The sequence below is a fragment of the Myzus persicae genome, unplaced genomic scaffold (genome assembly GCF_001856785.1).
Source record: "Myzus persicae strain clone G006 unplaced genomic scaffold, MPER_G0061.0, whole genome shotgun sequence".
Classification (NCBI taxonomy): Eukaryota; Metazoa; Arthropoda; class Insecta; order Hemiptera; family Aphididae; genus Myzus; species Myzus persicae.
In genome coordinates this window covers 537,084-557,957 of record NW_019103602.1, presented here as the reverse complement: position 1 = coordinate 557,957, position 20,874 = coordinate 537,084, and the positions used below count along the sequence as shown (strand labels likewise).

General features: G+C 36.8%; 1 protein-coding gene across 1 annotated transcript in view; it reads right to left on the bottom strand.

Moving 5' to 3' along the window:
* Positions 1–4,497: 4,497 nt before the first annotated feature.
* The window catches only part of LOC111034827 (G1/S-specific cyclin-D2-like), a 58,481-nt gene continuing 42,104 nt past the window's right edge, over positions 4,498–20,874 (bottom strand). The window contains exons 4-5 of the mRNA XM_022316213.1: positions 8,130–8,266; positions 4,498–6,398 (exon numbers count right to left, since the gene is read on the bottom strand). Coding sequence (XP_022171905.1) covers positions 6,255–6,398; positions 8,130–8,266 — 281 coding nt within the window. The 3' untranslated portion in view covers positions 4,498–6,254. The remainder of the gene's footprint in view (positions 6,399–8,129; positions 8,267–20,874) is intronic.

The following is a 20,874-nucleotide window of genomic DNA, read 5'->3' as shown; positions in this document are numbered from 1 at the left end:
TCTCCGTGGACAATCCTGGTCTCCTCCTCGACAAAACGGGCTAACGAGATTAAATCAAAAACCTCAGACTACGCAAACTAAGACCACTTTACCAATCCCAAATCTCTCAAAATAACAAAACATAAATTTGCAAACAAATACCTTGTCCTGCAATGACATATTAATACATCCAACTCGGGGCAACCTCAAAAAGCTCAAACCTTATTCAATTTTAAACGTTTCAATCGATAGCTTTTCATGTTCTTTCTAATGCTCCCCCTCATACGCGCACAATCGTACCTTGCATGATGACTTCAACATGCCAAAAATATCAATAATATCCACCCTTGCACTCTCAAAGCTTATAAATTGGACGTAACGTCGAGATTGACGGACGATCCATTCACTCAAGCTGCCGCGTAAAGTAAACAAAAACGAATGTCAACCTATTCACTTATTGTATATTGTAAATATCTTTCATAAGAAAAGTAGGTACTTGGCCGACGGTAATTTATTTTAAATTATTTTAATTAAATAAATATATGATCAATACATAATACATTTCACATGTAAAAATTTACACATTTTTCATTAGTTCATAAATTTCGGGTTTTGGATACAACAACTTGAAAAGTGTGTGGTCGTTGGATCGACGTACAAAAGCACCAAAATCCCAGATACTTGCTGTGTGCTTTATTCCAGATATTAAATTTTGAACCACGTGGTTAAAAATCGATAAATGTACAATCTTAATCGATATTGGACAATAGCATTGTCTGATTAATTAGGGATCGGAACTTAATGCACTTAAAAAAAAAGCACTAAATATGTAATATGCAGCACTTATGGGCTTCAACAGTACGAAATATGTGCACTCGTTATTTTTTACTCCCAATTTTCACAAATACAAATATTTTGTAACTTGTACTAAATATTTATTAACAAAAATTGGAAATTGTACATCAATAAAGGATTTGAAAAACACGATACAATAAAATACCTATTTAGTGAAAACTATCAAAATAAATATACATCAGGTACAAAGTGTTTACTTATTTTATACTGTCAAATTTTTAAGTTATATTATAAACATAATATCATTCTTTATTGTTCTAAAATATGGCAAGACTGAGAAATATACTCTTATAATAGTACAAAGTAACTAAATTTCATGCAAAAGCATGCACCATACATACGCTTTTAATATTTGTTTCGTTATGTCGTGAAATTATTTTCAAGCTTACAAAAAACATGCAAATATGCAACAACTCCCAAGCCCCAAGAGTGATTACTATCGATCGTCAGAGTATTCGTGTTATAACATTATATTTTAAGTAATTAATGCTTACGTCAGAAACAGCAACCAAGTACGAGATCTGTCGGAACTTCGTGACTCGGGTGGATCGCGGGTCCATCGCTCGTCTCAGGCGAGGCAGCCCTTTTAAGTTACTCCTCTGGTGGATCTTCTATAGGTTGAAAAAAAGAATAGTTCGGAGCAAGCTTGATGACCTAGATAGGACCGACTCGATGGCAGAGGGCCAGAAAGCAGATCTTGTCATCCTGCTTGGCACTGGTCTAACAGATGGAGTCGCGGCAATAGCGTGGCCCGGACGCAAATGATCCTTCCAGATCTGGGGAGACGGCCTACATTCCTCAAGTTTCCTGCAACACAGGATTTTGCAAGACTCTGGTGTTTCAGGCACTACCTGTACCGGACGAAGCGCCTAACTTTGGTGCAATCGACGTTTCTTTTTAAATATATTTGGCGCTCATGTCATAAATTAGGTATAGGTACCTATGATTTTGTATTGGAGCTATTAAGTCCTATACTCTGATTTTGGAGCAAAAGGTAATGTGTATTTTTATATCTCTAGCGCTTATGCACATCATATTATTGCATAGTCGCCGATAGACGATCAGAAAATCATTTTCCGTATACAATTGAATCTCATTGAATTCTGTTTGAATTCAAATCGAACACATCCATTTCACTGACCTTTACTCAATGACGACACAGATACTCTGCAGGACACGTGTACTATACACAGGAGACTGCAGAGCGGTGTACCTGTGTACCTACCCGTTCCCGAGTTTGAGCACAGTTTCTCAACATCCGTCTGTACGGATTCACACAGAATATTCTAACTACAGCAGTGGTCGAAATCATCCGGTTGTCCGGTTCGACCGACACTGTCCTAAAATAACCGCTGCGGCTGTCATAAACCGCAGCATGTTGCGGTCGACCCGCACGGTTTATCACCGCTACGAATGTAAAAGGGCAATGTGTTCACGCACATACCAACGAGTAGGTATATAACACACTGATGATTAAAACCTTTGTACGTCTTTTGAAAAACTCGAGATAAGTTTTTCTCAATCGGCGACGACTGCGGCTCTCTAAAAATGCAGTAGTGTGTCGATAACTCATTTTCGTGCGCAATGCAGTGTCATTAAGTCTTGTTTGAGGCGAATAACCCGAAAAATACACAAGTCCAATAATTTTTTTTCATTTCTTGAGCGATTTGATTTATCGAGACACGACTGTATTCAAGTCTCGAGTTCGACCGTCATCGATTGTATGTGACGCGATCCGGTCAGAAAATCTATCTAGGACGGAAGATTTTTACCGACACACGATGAGGTACAGGTATAAAGATGCATATATGTATATTATAATAGTACGTAGGTACCTCGGAATATGAGACCATATGAACAACAAATAGAACAAATTTTTATTTCAGTAAATCTTTTTTTCTTTATTGATATTATAGTATAATATTGACCTTACAATAAAACGAATAAGTACAAAAATATCAATATAATGTGTAAATAATAATATATATATTGTTACATGTTAAAAGTTCGTAAATGTATAACCACTGCCTAACAACATGATGCGGTGGTTATCAACTTACAAATTATTATATGTGTAATTATATAATATGTTCAGATAACTAAGAATTTTTTTTTTATATAATAAAATGCTGCGCAAATACTTTTCGCGTCGCCGAAGACTCGCAAAATACGATTAACAGACATTGAAAAACGAGAAAAAAAATGTATAATTTACTTTTATATAATATATTATGTGTATAAAATAAAAATGGTTTATTAATGATGGCAATAGTATACCATATTAATGTGAATTTTGTTTAGGTACTATTATATTATGGCACAGTAAAAAAAAAAGAAAAACATAGCAAACATGACCAGATTGACTCAACTTATACATCTAATATGGAAAGTCTATGCGTTTATTGTATATAATATGACCGACATAGATTTAAAAGAAAAGAAAAACGTAAGCGTATTTTCAAACGAAATTTTAAGCGTTTGAGTCTTATCTAAGTCCTATTGTTTTCTTTACGGGAACACATAAAACTTGGCATTCGATGTACGAATTCGTTAGTCTATAAATATTTGTACTAATTATTACCATTAAAAAAAAAAAGTTAAAAAGTTAAATAATCATAGCTTGATTTTTACGGCTTGTATTAAAGAAGCACATGACAACATAGTGAATATAATAATAATAATATATCATATACATATACATAAAAACTGTAATATAACATTGGGGGAAAAAAAAAAAAAAAAAAAAAAACAGTGTCTTAAATCTTTACTCAATATTTTCTTTAATATGCCTATCAACAATATTATATCATATATATGTAAGTAAATATGCGTATAATATATATTTGAGGACATATACCTAATACAGAAACAGATGTTTTATGTTCTCTACAAGACCAAAAATATTAATATTTACGATTACGATATACTTTTAAAAAAAAAATTTATAAATATATAATAAATGAAAAAAATGAAAACATGGTATTATAATCTATATTATATTCCAAATATTTATTTGACTATTTCGGTTGGTAACAATTCTAAAATGTATTTCCACTTCCTTGCAGACACTCAACAGTCGTATAAAGGCTGTAGAAATAAATCGGGAGAAAATAAAAGTTGAAATAGCCGGTGTGGAAAAAAAAATTTAATATATATATATATAAATGTAATAATAATAATAATAATAATAATAAAAACAACTGCGTTGATAACAGTGCAAAACTATAGAGATTAGTAGCATTTTTTTTTTATGTTTTATTATTTATATTTATATAGAATTCAACTTGGGTAGTTATATATGTATATATATATATGTTATGTATTAAATAATATTATATAAATTTTTCTCTAAGCAACTAAAATTCACCAAATGGTATATATTTTATTATATTTTATCATATGTATTATACATAGAATATCATTATAATATTACATAAAAGTGTGTATGTGTTTGTGGTGCGACTTACATTCTAAAATAATTATAACGAGGCCGAAACGTTACGTTCCCCCCCTTCCACCCGATTCACTTTATCGGATTTTAGCCGTCGGGACGGAGTTATATTATATATTTTTACACGCGGTTCGGGACACATCCAGGACTTACATATTATTATATACGTTACTATTACTATTTATTAATATTAAGTATTATACGACTACTTCTACTACTATGGAAAAAAAAAAATAATAATAAAAAATAAATCAACTTGGAACTGAGGTATGTATGTGGTGTGCGTGTACAAAAAAACACGTTTTTTAAATTTTTTTTCGTGTTTCCTTATTATTTCGTCCCTCCTTGTCCGAGCCGTTAACCCACGTCCCGTCGGTATATATATATATATATGTATTATCCACACAACGAAGCTAATTTGGGGGGAGTGGGGAAGAGACAAATCTCGGGAAGCCAATGGCTTCACGCGGACTTGAGGCCTGTGGAAGACGTGATTTCTATCGTTTTTCTTCGTAGATTTCTCTCCGAATTTTTAAATAATGGATAATGGAGAGGGACAATGTGAATAATAGAACAACGGTGTATGCTACATACTTAAAAATACTTTTTATAAAACTCTTACCGTTAACGAAAAAAAATATATATTATAATAATAATAAAAATAATAAATTAATTAAATTATATCGGTATTCCCAGTGGAGCAAACAAATCTTAAATAACGGTAATTTTCCTCTTTAACCATATTATTTTTTTATTATGATTTTTGTACTCTTTGAAAAACGGTGAATATAAAACTAAAATTAAAATGTGTGGAGAAGCCTGAAAACTGAATAACACGTTCTTCGTGTCGGAATCGGAATCAATATAAGTATAAGGTATGCGATTGTCATTTAAATATAATATTAATTATTGTAAACAAAACTCATGTAAAAGTGTATAAACGTTCGGAAGTACAAAGAAAGCAAAATCGTGAGTGATATTTTATCTATCAATGGAAACTTGAGCTTTTTTATTAAAATATATATATATATATATATATATATATAAAAAAAAGACTGCCGACACAAGAGATCTTTAAAAAAAATGTCGCACCAACCATGTGCTAAACTCTGGGTCGGCGAGTCTACCTTAAACGCTAGAAAAAAAATTGTAAGTAAATATAATAAAATAATATGTAATAAAATATCTATCTATTTTGATATAACTTAAAGGTTAATAAAATTTTAGGAATATGTTGGTTATATAGGTAGCCTTACCGGCGCACTTTACTGTACATTTAAATCGAATCTCGGTGGCGTATGAACGGAAACGAATAAAATATAAAACACAATGTCGTTCGATGTATATTATAAGTATCCGCTAATACCCCTGCCGCGATCGGTTGGGATTCACAGAATCTATTTAGGATGTTTCTATGAAAATTGAATTTTTTTTCGTTTTTGGATTGCGTTGAGCTGTTTAATGAAAAATTGGTTTTATAATATTATATTATGGTATATAAACAATCACCATTACACTGTTTAATAAACCGGAGCTGCTGTGGATAATAATAATAATAATCTTATTGTAATAACATTATATGTACGGAAACATGAAGCGTATTTTATTGCCTTCCCCATTAAAAAATAATAATAATAAAGTCAAAATAATCATAAAACCTAATCTTAAGACTAAACTAATAATCTTATTACAGTGCTTCTGAAAGTCAAAAATCTTACCATATCCGAGTACCTTAAACAGTATATAGGTATGATATAGCGTTTTATAATTATTGTTGTGTGTAAAATGTGTAATATATATGGACCGATGATTTATCACCGATTGGTTTGGTTGCACCTAACAGGTGAAATTTACTGTAGTGGAGTATAATAATAATAATATAAAATCGGAATAAAAATTGTTTTGTTTTGTTTTTCTGTGCAGTTTTTTCCTAGCAAATTTTTTTTTTTTTATAAGTCTGACGACGATCTCAAATCCAACAGTTTGTATTATCGTCCGACTCGGCAGTCTTGTCGTACGGCTTTTCGTACATTTGGTAATCCAATTCTTTGCGTTGTCTCTTGTGGGCCTCGACCATTGCTTCGATCTGCTCTTGGCAAGTCTTCAAAACCTCCTGGAGAAAAAAAAACGACCATCGCGATTAATGAAAAGCCCTCCAAACGCATGCCAGTTGGCGGGGATGGAGTGGGGGCATCGTTTTAATCGAAAGTGATGACGGGGGAGGTTGAGGGACGAATGAAACGGATCGACAATTAATATCGCACTGCCGTGTGGGAATAATAAAATATTGCGACGGTTATTGGGGCGTGTTTAAAGCGAAGATTTAATCAATTCATAGTCATCGGACTTACCATTAGCGCGAAACACGAGGTCTGTGCAGACGGAGCAGGAAGAGACGAAGAGTTATTATTATTCAGTGTATAATATTAATCACGTATCATTATATATTATGTCCGTATACCTCTATTATAAACGAGTGTGCGGGGCGACGATTGGTGGGAGGGGAGAGCTCGAAATTTAAATAAGTGGAATGGCGACGAATTGCGACGGCGGCGGGGCAAAAGCAGGATTGTGCTGTTAATTAACTTCCGATTGAAGTCGAATGAAAACATCACACACGGGCGGCGATTGTAATATGGTAATAATAATAATTATTGTTACTATTATAATTATACGGTCGTCGTATTGTAAATTATAATATTATGCATATGACTGAGTCAGTAGTTTGCCTATATAACATACCTACGATGATGATATTAAAATATTTCCGTTTGTGTGTGCTAAAACGGATGTTTAGTACGCGCACTCGCTTATCATTATTATTTATAAATCATCTTGGGGGGAGGGATAATGAGAAGGAAATCTCACATTATGTTAACAGGTAGAAAACGAAAACATGATATTATGTTAAATTCAGAAGAAGAGATGAATTTTGGGGCGTACCCGCCTTGTAAGCTTGCGCAGTTGTGTAAACCATATTTGTGTCAATAGGCAGATTAAGTCGGTATCCGCGGATTACGGCAACGTTATTGGTTATTAATTTAATATCTAAAACATTACGATTTATTTAGGTGCTACAATCGCGGTTGTATAAAAGTTATACGTCCGTTCGACGTTCGACTAAATTTACGGAGTAATCGTTTTATATATTTTTTTAAAATATTTATACAGTATAATTATTAATCATAATTCAATAAATTATTATTAAACATAACTTTGATGTTTTTATATAATCTGCTTCTTTCTCTAACATACGAAGCGTAATCGTAATTCAGGAGGTCAAGGTAGGCAGTTGCGCCCCTACATTTTATAGTGAGGGCAAACATATTGTTTTGTCCCCGGCCCTGTTCAATCTCTAATTTACAAAACTACTTTTTTTTTTTGTGCACCTTGTGATTGAATATTATTTTTCTTGTGCATTTTGATAATAAATTATATTCTGTAGTCGTTAATGCTATATTAAAGTAGTACTTATTAAGTACTTATACTTAATGCTATATTTTCACTAATTTTATAATCCTACAAAACTTCAAGGACGCATGTATTATGGACGGATTTATTTTCGGCAATAATTTTTTCCTCGATAGAAGGGCGTCGTTTTCCTCTCCCACTATATTTTTAGAGACAATGGATAAAAAAATATACATTATGTTTCCCGCCACCCGAAAAAAATTACTTTAAGCTACACAGGCAAAATCGGCATGACATTAATGAATGTAACGCGTTTTATCAAAAAATGTTTTTTTACATTTATTTCGCATATATATGCGCGTATTCCAACCCTTCCCCGTCTACACGATCGATTTGATAATATATTATTATACTGTTGTTAAAAAAGGCTTACCTTTTTAGAACCAGTGATGGCGTGCAGCTTATTGAACAAGTCGTACTTGTAAATGGCCGCGTATTCCAGTCCATTGAGAGCAGCCGCGATGCTGGCTCCGGCGATCACGCTGGGCTTGTACGAGCAAAATTTATAGTCTGAAACACAACAGCAAACGACAAACGTTAATATATGTTTGAAAAATAAAATGTTCAAAATAACAATATGTAGTGCGAGACCTATAGTAATGAAATACAATCAAATAATATTATATTCCTATACTACAACGTCAAAGAATACCGACACACTGTATTATGCAACTACACATTATTATTCTACAATAAAATAATACATGCAAATGCGAGGTGGGTATAAAGCATGTTAATAATAATATTATTATACTACGACAACATCATGGTGTTTTGTAAACGCAAGACGAGAAAAATAACGGAAAAGACCGCGCGGCACAGATATTTCGCGGACGCATTTGCCGCGGAGAGGGAATCGTCGATAGAAACACATTTTGACAAACAATAAAATATTATATTATATGTTTTGCTCTCACGTCACCCTTCGGCCGAAAACCGCTATTAAAAAAAATACGACGGCAACCGTGTATTATGTACGAGATAATATTTCAACGTTTTCGTATATAATAAACTTTATAACGTTATTATTATTTATTATTATTACGTTATTATTATTGTTGTTATTATTATTATTATTATTATTATTATTATTATTATACACTCTATACCGAGACGCGGCGCCCGGAGACACGATCGGCACCGGCCTTCCTCCCCGCCGCAGCGGACCCCCAGAACAGACCCCCTCGCGCCCGCCTATTAACGGCGCTTCTCCGGGGGGCACTCGGTAACGAGACGAGATGCTTAGATGTATAATATTATTGTTATTACGACGTGTATATGCGTATTTACTATTATTAATATTATTATATTGTGTGAGCTCGTGTATAACCCGCGTGGACGCGATGTGGAAATCGACCGGTGCGTGTACAGTACATAAATATATTACACATTATTATCATATTTATAATACACTCGTCGCTGTTGTTGTTGTTGTGTGTGCGATGTATAATATAACCAACACGTGTTGTTTTTTCGGGGACTCGGACAATCCGTCAGCGGCCGGCATACCTATTATGCTTTTCTACATTATGTGTATATAATATAATATATTATTATAATACAAGCCGTCCGAGTGCTGTGCCGCTACAATAATAATAATAATGATGATACGATAATAGACGCGTGTGAGTATATAGCTACGTAAAATAATATATTACACGGAGCGGCGCGGCGTCGAGTTCGTCGACGACAATAAAAAAAAAATTAATAAAAAACTTGTCGGTTGAAAAAAAAATCTTGTACGGCTATGTATACGGTGTGGTGGGAATCTACCATTCATATGCTTATCTATATAGGGGGTGACTGGAGGGTTTGTGCCATCCCCCCGAGGATGAGAACATCTCCGGATTGCTACTAAGGCGCAGACGGTTAAACTATAAAAAAAAGATTATTTATTGCATTCCCTAACCTCTTCAAAACGGTCTCAATTGAAAAAGTTATACATCATAATAATTAGAATCACTTTCGAAACATCTAGATTAGAAAACGAACGATTCGTGCAAGCGGCGTTTGTTGGCGGAGTTCGCGCTGGTGGACCGAATATAGAGCTTGTCCCGTGTCGTCTGCAGGAAATCGTGCGGATTGCACGGCCAAAGAAATTCGTCGGAACTGTACAGATCGGAGGCTGCGGGATGGGGGGCAGCATATAGTTTTTAGACTGTTGTTTTCACTCCAATTCTCGTCGGACAACGGTCTAGTCGGGATACTCACACACACACACACACACAAACGCATAATAGTCTAGACGCCCGGGGCCAAAGCGGTTCGGTCTCTCTCTCCTATATACACCACGCATCTCTCACTCAAAGCAGCTCACACACACATACACACACACTATATCCCTGTCCCTCTCTCTTACACATAAACGCACACACAAACGCACTCACTCATTCTCTCTCTCTCTCTCTCTCTCTCTCTCTGTTTCTCTCCGTCGTATACGTATATGATATATTAATATATGATGCCGGTGGTCTAAATCATATGTTGCGCACCGCATTCTTCTCAACGACCGCCGCCGCCACCGCCACCACCACCGTCCTTTGTTTCGCCAACTCGATCTTTCTCCATGTTCTCTCGCGCGCGCCAGCGAGAGATCGCGCACACGCACGCGCACGCACTCGGCGGGCGCTCACTCGGGGAAGTCGGGTACGTGACTGAATTTTTTTTTATCAACGAAATATTATAAATAATTATATGAAATACGCGCCACGCCATAGGAGGGAGAAAAATATGTGCCCGTGATTACTTAATAAATCTCGACGATATGGGACCGCCGCCATCGCCGCGTTAAGCATAAAACGTATGTAATAAATGTGTGCTTGTGCGTGTGTGTGTGTGTGTGTGTGTGTGTGTGTGTGTGTGTGTGTGTGTATAATATAAAAACAATGCGACGCAGCGCCATAAATTTCCACTCAGACGCGCGAGCGTGCACCGGTACTGGTTAGTGGCCGTCACTTGTAGCGGAGTCGTGGTCGGAGGCGGCGGCGGTGGCGGTGGCGGTCGTCGGTAACGGTGCAGTGGCGGTGCGACGGTATTGTGGTAGCGCATAGCGTTGGGAGCCGCCGCCGCCGCCGGACGAGAGATAAACGATCGAGAGAACGTCGTGTGACAACTGACAACCCCCGGGAAAGAGGGGAGGTGGTGACGTACCGCCGCGCCGCCGTTCTCCTCCTCCCGCCCGACGAAGACATCATAATCGGCGGCGGCCACGGCGACGGAACACCACTGATGAATCTCCGCCCTTATACTACTACCACTCCTCCTGCCCACCACCCACCACCACCACCGACGACGGTATAATGCTCGAGGGAAACGATACATAATAATAATAATAATAATAATAATAATAATAAAATAATATAGAGGTCGTCTTCTTCTTGTCGGTGGCGCAAAACAAATTAAAACCACCGCCGCCACCACAACCTGCACTCTGATGATCGGGGGAACAAAATAAACGAGCTTCGCAAGAACAACTCGCCGTCCGCGTGTAGATCGTATTTGCGCAGGATACGAATACGGGAGACAGAGAGAGAGAGAGAGAGAGAGAGAGAGAGAGAGAGAGAGAGAGAGAGCGAGAGAGAGAGAGGTCAAAAACGGATTCGAATGTTTATGAGCGCTGTAGTGTTTGTTTTCTTATCGAGAGATCCAAGTGAAACCGCAATTCCGGACACTACATATTATTATGATATTAGGCAGGTTTTGTTGTTGTCGAGCATATTATAATATTACATATCGTGCGGATCGACGGGCAACGGTCAACACGGTTTTTCGGCGGCAATGGTCTGTCGGCCGGGTATATATTATCATTATAACATTATATACTTTTTAGGTATTTAGTTTTTTACTCGAATATTGCGCAGTACGTATTCTGTACGGCCATGGGATGATCAAACGGTAGACGACGGTGCACACCGCCGGCTCACTAACCGGAGCGGTGTATAGGATAACCTACCTACCACTTTCATATATGATTAACTGTTGCGCGTATCGTATAGGCGCAGGCAGGGGTCGTCTCGTTTACACGCGTCGTTTGGGCTAAAATATCGTCTCCCGGTTTCGTCCAAAAAACGTCCGTATACCGCATACCAGCACCTCCGCCGCCGTGTAATATAGAATATATATTTATATTACCATATTATATCGTGTATATCAACCACGCCACCGCCGCCGTCTAGAATAACCCGTGTATAGAGGCCAGCCACATAATTTCGTCGACTTTCCAAATATCGTTTCGCCGCGGTTCTCTTTGTACTCGTCCCGAGCGCGTAAACCGATTTCGTGAATGAAATGTTTGCATAATAATAATAATATTATCGTAAACCCTAAACCGTATATTAAACGTACCTGTGTACGTATTATATTATAAACCGACAGCATTATGTTAAATATCTCGATATTGTATTTCACATGCGATTTGACCAGAATATTCCGGTCGGCGATTAATATCTAACTCTCGTCTCGGACGAGAACAAGTGGGAGGGCGAATAATATTGTCTAATAACGTCGCGTTCGATTGTATTCCGATCGTTTCTCGTCGCAGTGCAAACACTACTCGTCGGCCGCATAAAATAATATATTATATAGACATAATTAAATTCCTCGGGAACACCGCCGAGCGATGTTTTTGTACACGACACGACACTGGTTAGGTTACCATTTGTGTGAGTTGCTGATGTGACGATCGTACATTATGCAAAGAAGCGGTGGAATTGTTAAACACGAGCTTGAAAAAAAACAAAGTAAAATTTAATCTTTTGTATTCGGCGCAAATCGAGCAGTGTTTACGACGATAAGTCTTCGTGTTTTCATCTTCCAAATAAAATTTTTTTTTCCACCGCAGAATAGTTTATGGCCAACAGGGTTTTAGCCTCCGGGATGATAATCGCATGATTGCCTAGACCACAGTTACCCAAAAATGCACGGGGTTTGGTTACAGCAAGAAAAAATCATCGTTTTGTTGTGGCAGGGTGCGCCATCGGAGGGTGGTTGGGTGGGAACGGTTAGGCGAGGAATGCCGAAGGACGATGCGGTCGACGACGTAGCGGGGGGGGGGGGTCAGAACGACCTAAGGGAAAAGCGATCGTCGAGCGCACAATCGTATAATAATAATAATTATAAAACGTAATAAATCCCATGCGTGGCCCCCTCCGCCGCTGTAGATCATGCGCAAACATCACGGACGGTTGTCGCGTCAACCGGTGGGGAAACAACGGGAGGAGGGCGGTGGCATTACTGCATGGACATAAAACGCACGTACAAAGTAGATGAAAAAAAAAAAAAAACGTTTGTCATAGTCAAGAAAAACGGAAAAAAGCACACCGAATAACACTTAAAAACGTGTATACTGTCTTCGATGTCCGTGCATAAATATACAATATAATATACAGCAACAAGCCCTTCCCATACACATACACATCGATCAGCCCAATCCCGCGGGCACACAATCGTACGATTTACTTCTGCATTTATATGTTACAATAGCGAGAATGAATGTAATGAACGCAGTCGTTCTCCCCAAAGGGCCCCCCGAGGACGACGTCTGGCGGGCACGCAAAAATGTAAGCCCTTGCGCAAGCACGTCTCGTGTGTCTGTGCGTCGCCCTTGGACCCGTTGCCGCCACCGCGTCGAATATATTATAACACAATGTACCACGCAGACACGCCAATCAGAATCGAGAGAAAACAACGAGCGGCTCGCGGTACTGGAGCTGTCAAGTCAGAGGACAACACACGCACGCACAACCCGTGTTTTATGATTTTATGTATGTCAAAAGCGTATGTTATTGGAGGCGCCAACTAGATCGTATTGTTATTATTATTACGTGGTGCTATTGTGCGTCGTTTTGTTGTGTGTTGTCCACGTCACGAGCATTATTGTGTATGAGACGGTTAGTTCAGCTGGTTAGACCGACCCACCAACGAGACATTTTTTTTTTTTACTCGATTTGTACGTTGTACATTTTTCACAGAGAACTGCACGGTCGTGGGGTGAGCTGACTAGCGCGCACCTCGCAACATAGTTCAGTGAAAAAAAAATCATCAAACTCGACTTTAATAGCCCAACGTATTGTATTTACGCCGGCGAGGAAGAGGGTATTGTAGAGTTACAGAAAACTGTGCACAAAATATCGTATTTATTGATATACTATACAACATTATAGCAACTCATTTAACTTTTTTCGAAATTAAAAAATAAGATACCAAATTGAAGCGAGTGTTCGGTATATACGACGTTTACAACATAATATTTATAACATACACGCGGTTTTTAGTATACCCAAATATTATGACGATAATGTAAACCGAAATGTGTACAAAAAAATCCGAATTCACTACATTGTAGTGATCATGTGTGTTCGTTCGTGTTTTTCATATTTTATGTTGTTTTATAATGTCTAAAATAATGTAATATATTAGTGAATAGTGATCATTAAATGTTTACGTGTAAGGAATTTATTAAAATATATACACTGTTTTATTATGTAGTCGGTTCTAAAATATTTGATTATACTTTCTAGAATTTCATTATTTGATGTTTGAATATATTAATTTTGGTCGGAAAACCTTGAAGCTCGTCCAAACAACTTTTAGTTAATAAACATTACCGAAAACAGGAATGTTTTTATAGTTGCCCAAAAATACGATTCACTGATAACTGACCTGTCACATCATAGGATAGTGAGACGTAGCATTCCAAAATGCGTACTTCCGTTTTAAATGTAACGTCTGATAAACTAAAATGCTTATCGCAATTAGTCGAGATAGAAAACTATGAAAAAAAACTAATTAAGTATGTCATCTAGAGATTTCACGGATAATAATCAGAGTCGAATGATAACAGTATTTACGACAAATGTCGACAGTAAGCCCATATATTTCTAATCTATATATATATATACATATTACATGCTCTCCCAAGGGCCCCCACATAAAAAATGTATACACATTTTATTATATGAGATACTCTTGTAATAAAATACACGTGTAAGCGGCTCGCTTGAATGTTATTAGAATTTTATTGGTCACATTTTTGTGATATTACCTTGTAACCCGCACTGTCTCTGATATACAATTATACGCTTTATTTAAATCCGACACGAATTTTTTTTTACAAATTGTTAATAATAATAAAACACACAAAAAAACTAAGAGAATGCCTCCAGAGATATTTCTAAACGATTAAATGTGAACGGCGCTATATATTTATCCAGGTTGTCCCTGATAATTTGGCGTTTCGGGTCTGGGTCATGTTGCCTGCAATTCAACCCAGATAATAATTGGGTTAAGAGTATTTGCAGTCATCACGGACGGGAAAGGTATTTGCAATAAAAAATAAAAATCAATAAAAAAAAATTACGTTGTTTTGTTGGACTAATACAGTTTTTTTTTTGTAGATAATTGACGTTCGGACATATGTGCAAAATGTTACCAAAGAACATTATAAAATATCGAATTTATTGTGTCGATCAGAATTCAAGCAAGTACCAATATAATATAATACTGTGTAAACTATTGAAACAACCAAAAACGTGTCCACTAAATATTATACCTCTAAATTATAATATTATGAATCGGTAATCAAAAAATCAAAAAGCTAATCACGGCATGTGTTTGGCTAAATCTATACACATTCCTGTACATTTTTTTAATACGTACACACAATGAATAATTAACAGTGACTACCGTTTTTGTTTTCATCACTTTTGCCCACACAGACGAATGGAATGGAATCAATGAGCTGATATTGGACTTGGAAAAGAGGGCTATCCGGTTTTTGTTTTGCCCAACTATAACTAACTGCTACTGATATGATTAAAAAAAAACACAATCGTGAAAATGTCGTTAAGCACTGGACTCGTTCTATTGCACGGTTAATATAGAACTTATAATAAGTATTGGTATCATACAACTGCAGTTTCCTTGTTTCTCGCCACGCGAATAAATAAATGAATAAATAATTTATAGTAAGTAACGCGTAGTATTATATGATTGTCGAAGTATAAAGGAAAATTACAGGCAATATTTTGTAAATGACCTTTTAAATATTGTCTTGTTGGATTTCTTTGGGCTGTACAAATTCTATACAAACGCACAACACACAGAAACATTGTGTGGTCGCAATGTCATAATATGTTTTGAGAATGTCAGTAGGTTTTCCAAGCTATATCATTACGCGACCGCCATTTTGTTTTTGGGAGACATCCAAGGGGGTTGTAATGCGGCGGCAATGTGAAACCGTTGCACCGAGCGTAATAGTAATAGTAACATATAGGTAGGTAGGTAGTACAATGCAACGCTAACAAGTTATTATTATGCAACGCACAAATCCTGTAAAAACAAGCGAATGTTTACGTTGAGCGTGCGTGTAAGAAGAAAAAAAGTGATATCACGACTTTTTTTTCGAAAGAGACCTTGAAGGGACCATATAATATATTATATTATGGTACTTTAGGTAAAGGTATCCACCAACTCCCGGACGTCTGGAATGTCAACAAAACCTGAACCCCGTTCAAGGACTATAGGTTTCCGAACAATGCCACCACAATGTCTCGACTATTTTCAGAAGTCCACCGTCGGCTGGCTATATTAGATCGCATTCCAATTTATCGGTAATTGTACGTGTGGCTTTTTTTTTCATCTTCTTTTTCATTATATAATGCATGCGTATATACTAGATATTATTATTATATATATGTATATACGTACAGTGTATTTATTAAACCGAAAAGGAGAAACTAGTTGCCCGGGCATCGCCACTGCAGCAGTGTCAACGTACTTTGCCTTATTATACGTAATTGACCCTCTTTGGATGCATAGTGATATTATAGAAGATGATATACTTACTTAGGTATATATAAATAATAAATATATTAAATGAACGATGTCGATCAAAATTTATTTTGCACACATATTAAGTACTGATAGGCATAAATACATAATAATATATTTATATATTATGTACATCCAAATGTAGGGGGCCAACATTTGATAATGCTTTAGTAGACAATAATATACTTTATCATATGTGCAGCAGTGAATTAATACGTTGATAATCAAAACTAACTATTATTATAATATATTATATTGTTTAATATTTTTTAATACAGTTGTAACCCTTTACCACGTGTATAGTATGGAAAAAATGCTGACATCAAATATTGAATTCAAGGTCTGAAAGGTTTAATAGATTGAAACGAAAATGTCTATACGTAATAAATAAAACGTTGTATGTTTTTTACAGGACCGTTCTGTCAAACATAATAATATAATACGTACATAATATAAACACGACTAAAACGTATCAACAACTCAATTGACGCAAGAGGAACATCGCTTAGCATGTTCGACGCGCACATAGGTTTCCTAATATCCCTAAGCTCGTATTGTCATATTGTTATAAAATATAAATTCAATGACAATAAGACGAAACAAGCTGTTAAATTAAAACACAATAATATTTCTTAATATGCAGTTTGAAATAATAAATTGTATGCGTGCGCGAGCGTGTTGTGCACTTAGTATTTTATATCTATATAATATACATAGATATATAGATATAGGATTATGCCGGGCACGGTCGTTATCCGAACAACACAAACACCTTTAGTCGGCCAGATAATAATCCTGGGAAATAAAAACGGATAATTAACACGAATAAAATTAATATTTATAATAATAAAGCCGGAGACCACCGCGGTCGCGGCTCTATATGCGTATAGTACGCAATGTTCCTGTGTACCCCGTACGGGCGCGGAGTTGCGGGGCGGCCGCGTTTGATGCCATCAGCATGTGTTGTGTGTCCCGCCGGGGTAAGACAACACACACACACACACACACACACACGCACACACATATTATACGAGATAACGACAACGTGTGACACAAAAAAAAAAACGCGTCTACTGCCGCCGATAACCCGTGAGTGTATTTTGTGGTCGGCGGCTGTGTGGTTTAATATTAATAATTATTATTATTATGATAGCGGGAATCAAACGACTACCGAAAAACCGCGTGGTAAGCGACGACAACAGAACGGCAGAGTCCATATAATATTATAATATTATGATGGTGATAATCTAGAAAATCTAAATCGTCGATGGAAATGTGATCAGAGTCCATTGCGTAAAATAATATTATAATAAGTGGACGAAAAAACAATAAAATAAACGTGGACGTCAAAGTAAAAAAGCGGCGCACGTTGGTATATATATATATCATAATCGTCATTGCTGCATGTTAGTGATTAACAAATGGGTATAATAATATTTATATAAGTGCACGTAACTATAATAATATGTGGTTCGAAAAGTTTATGGGAAAAAAATAATAAAATGTAGATGGGAAGTGTAAAAACTATAACCGTCACTTTTGAGTAAAAAATATAATATGGATTATCCGAGTATTAAGTATACATTTTTTTATTGAACAGACAGCAACCGGAGACGACAACCATTTAATTTACGCTACTGCTATTCGCACGGCCCAAACACGCGTTGCAGTCGGATCGAAATGGATTTATTTTTTGAGAGGCAACGTGAAAAATCTATATTATCATATATTTTGTAGTAAGTTTTTTTTTTATCCGCGGCTGTGATGTGATATAAGCCAAAAACTGGTGTGAAAACTTGTGCCCGATTATAAGATTGGAAACGGTAACGTTAAAACGATACCGCATTATGAACTATGCAGTGTATGATGTATATGCACTAAATTATGTATTTCGTGAAATGGGACCTCAACCAGTCAACAAACCGAAAAAATGTCATTATTTTTTTTATTTTTTTTTCATAACGTGACGAACAGAAGAGAAAAAAATCGACGGGCCACGAGCGTTCTGCTCGATTTTACGGTTTTTCACTAGGCCCCATGGACGTGCGTTGCTGCTGCAGATATGACATACGACGACACAATATCACATAAAAACCGTGCAACGAGCACACATGTTGGCCGGGCAAAGATATTCCCAAGATGACTTGTAGTATATTATGTGTAATGCACACACACAACCGTTGTATGTACGGTGCAGCAACACATGTACGAGTAGAGGAAGACATCGGAGACCGTATCGTATGTTATTATATATTATGATATATGGAAAAAAAACAAATTGAAACAAAAAACAATTTTTTTTTTTTAAAAAACAGAAAAAAAAGTCGAATATTATAGCGCAGTAACTCGGGTTTGTTTTTTTTTTTCACCCTCCCGCTAATCGAAAGCGCCTGTTCGTATAACATAAGAAACGCATAAGAATCTCGCTGCTGCATTATCTGTCTCGCTCTGTCTTTGTCTTTCTCTCCCCCCTCTCTCTTTCGACGAATCTAATACTGTTTTTAAAAACCATAAAAATAAATTCAAGGCATTCTCATTGAAATGTCGGGGCTTATACACATCCTCCATTCATTATTGTAAGCATTAACGATGAACGGCAGCGACAGGGCGAGGGATGAATATTTTTTGTATATGTTACGACATTTACACACACGCACTTCGGTTGACCCTGCGTCATTGAACTAGTCATCGTCGTCATCGTTGCGTCGCGTCTCGTCTCCTAGCTATTACTGCGGGTTCCCAGCGGAGAAGAAAAAATAATGATTTAATAAAACCTCCACAACCCTTATTTTTGTTTATATCCAAGTTGTTTGACCTTGCGGACAGATAATGAAAAACAAACCACCCGAAGGATTGTCGGTCGCACAAGCAGTTTCCGGTTAATAACGTAAACACAAACCACAATATATTATTCCGCTGCCGACGCCGCCATGTATATACATACATACACACACGGTTTTATGGGAGGCCTGAATAATATTATATTTTCGAAATTAACATTTTTCACGTGTTATACACATTTTCTAGGGACATGACCGTATATTATAATAATATACGCAGTACACATAGCAACGAAGCGGGACGACCGTTGAAATTATTATTTACGGGGCGACGGGCGCGGGGCGTCGGGCATAAAATCAAAACCAAGACATTAAGACACGACTTCCATAACCACCGCCGATACAATTATTTTAAGTACGCTTAAAGCGAACATAAACGTTCAGAACGGATATTATAAGTTACGATGAGTTGTTTTGTGAGTGTGTGCTTGCATATGCGCCACATTTATAATATAACGTACACCGCATCACCGTCTGTAGTATATTGTCTCGAAAATGTTTTATTGACACTTTTTGATGTTAGGTATGTAAAATAAATTTATTTTTTTTTACGTTTAGTATTATAACGACGACAGAGCAGTCCACTTCACACACACACACACACACACACACACACACACACACACACTGCGGGTACCTATATACTGTAGCACTGCTGCAGTGGCAGCAATAAGCATCAAAACGTTCGCAAAATGTGTAACAAATTATTGCCATCGGCAGCGGCGGCGGCGTCGGCGACTTAATAAACGGTGGGAATATATTAAGTAGGTATAATATTGTGTAGATGGTGCGAATATGATACATGGTGTGCGCGAAGGGGATGGTGGGGACGGTGGGGGTGGTGGAAATAATAATAATCACAATAACCATATAATAATGTCGTCGTTATTGTGATTATTATTATTATTATTATTACTATTATTACTATCATTATTTTTATTAAAAATCATTATCATAAAAAAGAAAACCATATTTCATTCGGCACGTTTCCTTTGAGATTGTTGCGTGGCGTTTTCCACGAAGTATATAGGACGTGAGAGACAATGAGACGCGTTTCGGACGATGCGAACGGCAGCGCGGTGGCGGTTAGCACACATAATAATATATCAGCTATATAATATAACGTGTACGCTGGGACCACCTCTATACACGGATAAATGTCGTCGTGCAGCAAGAATCGGCCGCCTGCGATTTTTTTTTATCATCATTATTTATCGTTTTTATTACGACGTGCACTATCGACCGTGCGAATCCGGCCGAGGATTAATATTGAAAACACGGTCCGCCGACGACGCAGTGGACACCGTCCGATAATAATATAATTGCCGATCGGGTCTTTCCACATAAAATCTATAATACTAAAATACGTCGAAAGTCAAAAGGACGAACGCCTCGTTAGCACGCCGAAATCGTAATATGATAACGTCGGCTGGGAATGAATAGGATGTG